The 4984-nt window shown below is 41.6% G+C and overlaps 1 protein-coding gene across 1 annotated transcript; it reads left to right on the top strand.

Moving 5' to 3' along the window:
• Positions 1-222: 222 nt before the first annotated feature.
• Positions 223-2772, top strand: Usp51 (ubiquitin specific peptidase 51). Its single transcript, XM_008850964.2, has one exon. It carries the CDS (start codon positions 349-351, stop codon positions 2566-2568), a length of 2220 nt encoding a protein of 739 aa, XP_008849186.2. The 5' UTR covers positions 223-348; the 3' UTR covers positions 2569-2772.
• The last annotated feature ends 2212 nt before the right edge of the window (positions 2773-4984 follow it).

Genomic DNA, 4984 nt, shown 5'->3' with positions numbered 1-4984 from the left:
AGTTTTTGAAAAGGTACTCTCTTTTCAGCCATATTTTATATACCATGTTGATTCAAGGGTTTTAAAGATACAAGGAAATATCATTAGAGCAAGGTATTCCAAAGCGAGGCTCCATAAAGCGCCGAAAAGACACAGGGTAGCGCCTTTTAAAAGGAAGTTTCCATCCTTTTCACATTCTAAAGCTCAGTCCAGTCTCCCCACTCCCGCCCCGGTACCCGCAAATCTGACCGTTTTTGGAGCAGGTAGCCGCGAGCTCCGAACCTTGCGCGAGCCCCCTTACAGGGGCGGAGCTGTTTCCGCGCGGGGCTCGCGGCGGGGGGAGGGGCCGAGTCTAAGAACGCCGCGGCCATGACGCCGGGCCCGTCTCCCTCCACCCACAGTCACAGTTCATTTCTAGACGCGTTTCTTCCCAGCCCAGGGAGTGAGCCGATGGCCCAGGTTCGAGAAACTTCCCGGTCCTCCCGCTCCGTTGCCTGCTGGAGTTCGGGAGGTGGTCGCGGAGCCTGTTCGGAGCAGGCGGCTGAGAAGTCAGCGAGAATGGAGCAGACGATGCGGATTGCCCAGGGATACGAGGGGATGAAGCCAGAGCCGTGGCAGGAGCTCGAGGCCGCGTCTGACAACTTAACGGGGAGCTGCAGTGGGAGCGATGAGAAGATGCTCCCATCCACCCGCGATGCCTGTCACACCAGCTGCAGCTCGGTTTGCCCGCGCCGCAAGCCCCGCCCTCGGCCGCAGCCCAGGTCCCGCTCCAGGGGTGGGCGTGGGGTCTTGGCCCCACCCCCGCCACCCTCCCAGCCACCGCCTCCACCACCGGTACTGCCGCCTCCACCCCAGCCTCGGCCTGTGACCCGGCGCCAATCTATGCGTAGATCCCGGCCTAGACCCAGGCCCCAAACACGGAAAACCTTTTCTGGTGACCGAGGCTGCTCTGGGGATCCAGGCACCATAGGGTCCGGGGATCCAGGCGGTGGGGACTGGTTTCAGGAGGAGGAGGAGGACGAGGAGGAGGAGGAGGAGGAGGAGTCTGATAAGTGCCCAGAGAACTGCTCTCATGTGCAGAGCTTTAAAGTAGGCAAAAACTGGCAAAAGAACCTACGGATCACCTACCAGCGATTCATTTGGCGCGGAAGTTCGGAGACTAGGAAACGTAAGGCAAACTCGTGCATCTGTAATGTATGTAGCACTTATGGCAACAGACTTCACTCGTGTCTCTCTTGCGTATTTTTTGGATGCTTTACTGAGAAACATATTCATAACCATGCAGAAACAAAACAACACAATTTAGCAGTAGACCTCTATCATGGAGTTGTATATTGCTTTGTGTGCCAGGACTATGTATATGACAAAGACATAGATCAGATTGCCAAAGAAACAAAAGAAAATATTCTGGGAGTCTTAACTTCCACTTATCAACAGTGTATGACACTGGAGGTTGAAGAAAATCAGTCAACCTGTGAATCAAAGGAACAGGAGACCACACTAGTAAAACCCAAGAAAAAGAGGAGGAAAAATGTAGTATATGCTGTAGGCTTCAGAGGGTTAATCAACCTTGGGAACACTTGTTTTATGAACTGTGTTGTCCAGGCACTTACCCATATTCCTCTGCTGAAAGATTTTTTCCTCTCTGACAAGCATAAATGTATAATGACAAGCCCTAGCCTGTGTCTAGTCTGTGAAATGTGTTCACTTTTTCATGCTATGTACTCGGGGAGCCGATCGCCTCATGTTCCCTACAAGTTACTGCACCTGATATGGATTCATGCAGAACATTTAGCGGGGTACAGGCAGCAGGATGCTCATGAGTTTCTTATTGCAATATTAGATGTGCTGCATAGGCACAGCAAAGATGATAGCATTGAGGAGGATGGTAACACTAACTGCTGCAACTGTATTATAGACCAAATCTTTACTGGTGGCTTACAGTCAGATTTGACATGTCATGTGTGTCATGGTGTCTCTACCACTATAGACCCATGCTGGGACATTAGTTTGGATTTGCCTGGCTGTTATACCTCAGAGAGGGGTAGTAGCATAGTGAGCAGGGATGACCACAGACCAGGAAGCCCCTCCCTTATAGATTGCCTACAATGGTTTACAAGGCCAGAGGACCTGGGAAGCAGTGCCAAAATCAAATGCAGCCGCTGTGAAAGCTACCAGGAATCTACCAAACAACTCACAATGAAGAAATTACCAATTGTAGCCTGTTTTCATCTCAAGCGGTTTGAACATGTAGGCAAACAAAGGAGAAAGATTAATACTTTTATCTCTTTTCCTTTGGAGTTGGACATGACTCCTTTTTTGGCCTCTACTAAAGAAAGCATAATGAAAGGCCAGCCATTGACAGATTGTGTACCCAGGGAGAATAAGTATTCTTTATTTGCAGTGATTAACCATCATGGAACTTTGGAAAGTGGTCATTATACCAGTTTTATCCGTCAAGAAAAGGACCAATGGTTCAACTGTGATGATGCCATCATCACCAAGGCTACAATTGAGGACTTACTCTATAGTGAAGGGTATTTACTATTCTATCACAGACAAGATAGAGAGAAAGGAGAGAAAGAATAATCTTACTCAGACCACTTACCTGAAAAGAGTAAAAGTAAGGATCCTGAAAAGATACACAACCCTACCTGGAATGGACAATTACAATGACATTAACACAACGAACACCTCTTAAAGTAACACAAAAATCTACCTGGACTGGGACAATGACAATAATGTGTATCTGACAAATAGCACTTTGATATATTTTACTATGTCCCATAATTCTATGGGAGGAAGACATTGAATACTAGTAAATAACTGTTCAGCCTTAAGAAATGATGGAAAGGGCGGGGAGAAGTTGAAAAGGGTCACATAAAGCAAATTAAATGAGTTCTCAAGATGGAGGGATGTGGGATGTTTTCACACTACCTTGTTCTATGTATTGATGCAAGAATATTGTGAAGAGTGTGTGTGTGGAGGGGTACTTTTTAGGAAGGCTTTTTAACTGGTATTCCTGCTATGAGTGAATGAATAGTCTGAAAAAAAAAACCCAAAATATTTTAAAAGGCAAATTTTAAAGCTTTAAAAGAAAAATATTAAAACCACTGTTGAAAGTTTTAAGAGAATGTTTGTAAATGTTCAAAATTTAAGTATTTTAGAAGAAATATTTTTAAACATTTTAATTTAAAGTGATTCCAAATTGTTAGTATATAATGATAGAGTATTTAGAAACTATTAAAATTTAAGAAAGGCAAAATGAATAAAGCAAATTTAAAAATGAAAATTTATAGAAATAGTGAAAGAAACACTTGAAAAACAGAAAGGAAAATCTTAAAAATCAGTTAAAATGTCAACATATAGATTTTTAAATATAAAGCATGAAATATATGCATTGGAAAATCAAAGTATACCACAATATTGCCTATAGTAGTTAAGTAAAAATTTCAAAATATATAGTATGAAATGAAAATTTAAATTTAGAAAAACATTTTTCAAAAGAAATTTCAGAACAATTTGAGAAAACAGAAAATTGGTTTTTAAAACTTCAAAAACTGAAAAACAAAAATTAAAAATTGAACCTACACAAATTCAACTGTAGAGATTTAAGTGACAGCTTTAAGTGTATCAGTATAAAAATAAAGACTTAAGCTTAAGAAGAATATTCACATATAAATTAGCAATTGAAATATCAAAAATGCAAATGAAAAAGTATTCAAAACTAAAAAAATTATTTTTATTTAAGCATATTAAAATACAGATGGGTATAAAAGACATAGATGGAAGAGAGTAATAATAAGACAAAAGTGTTTGCGAACATATGTTTTGGGGTTTTTTTTTAGTTTTATTCTAAGGCAGAATTAACTTTATTGGAGAAAGGTGAGGGCATTAAGAATTTGCTCAGTTAGAACTCATTTTTCATATAAGCTTCTGAACGGTAGCTTTTAATAACTTCGAGGCTTAGAAAAATTAGGTCATAACTGTGAAGCTCTAACTTTGGTGTTTCAGCCCCATGGTCTGACTGAGGAAGTGCCCGGAACCCATATCTAATGAATTCCCACCTTCTCTGCTTTCAGTTTTTTGCCTCCTGGGGAAACCAAAACTTTAATTTCTACAGTAGAGCTATGGGTTTGTGTTTAATAGCCCTTCTGCTCATTCCTTATTCCTTCTTTATTTTCTTCTCTCCCTCACTTATGCCTGGTTCCCTGAACCCCTCATTTACCTGGCCTTACCTACTTACCTAGTCTATAAGCACCAGCTTGCAAGGCTCCTTTTTTTTATTTATACTCCTGGTGGATTCATTCCTCCAAGCCCCAACTTACAGATGTCTTCTCTGGAGCCTTCACTGAATCCCCTAGGCAGGTATAAATTAACTAATTTTTCCTTTCTCACCTTCTTTATCTCTTCTACTGTGCCTGCAAAATACTTTGTTTATACCTCAATGAATACTAATTAACTGTGATTTTACTGTAGCTTTGTGATTGTCTGCCTCTCTGCACCAGGCATCCTCACAATAGAGGGTCAAGCCTTATTCACTTTTGTTTTAATAAATATTTGTTGAATGTAAAAGTGACTTCCATTATTTGTTCTCTTCACCCTGTCAGGAATGTGCTTTCACGCATTCACTCATCTACCAAGCTTTTATTAAGTACCCGGTGCTGTAATACAAACTGATAAGGCTTCTATTTTTCCCCAAACTTAACAAAGTAGATACTCACTGATCAAGTTTGTAGAGGGAGAACCAGGTACACTAGAGGGAAAAGCTCACAGCCATGGAACACTGGATGAACAGTAGGAAACAGCAGCTGAAAGAGAAGCTGAGCTCTTGGGTATGTATATGACAATGCCCTCTCAGTTCCCCATAGTGTTTCTCACAACTGTAATGTTCTTAAGGCAGTATACCTCACTACTCCACAGTGTTGCATATCACACTGCACATCATGGCTGTGTAGTAGAAAAGTGATATCTCGTGGCTGCAGTTTATCTGCTTAGTACTGTT

The sequence above is a fragment of the Nannospalax galili genome, unplaced genomic scaffold (genome assembly GCF_000622305.1).
Source record: "Nannospalax galili isolate Female #2095 unplaced genomic scaffold, S.galili_v1.0 scaffold33386, whole genome shotgun sequence".
Classification (NCBI taxonomy): Eukaryota; Metazoa; Chordata; class Mammalia; order Rodentia; family Spalacidae; genus Nannospalax; species Nannospalax galili.
The sequence above is the reverse complement of the archived record's forward strand: the minus strand, read 5'-3'. Positions and strand labels throughout refer to the sequence as shown.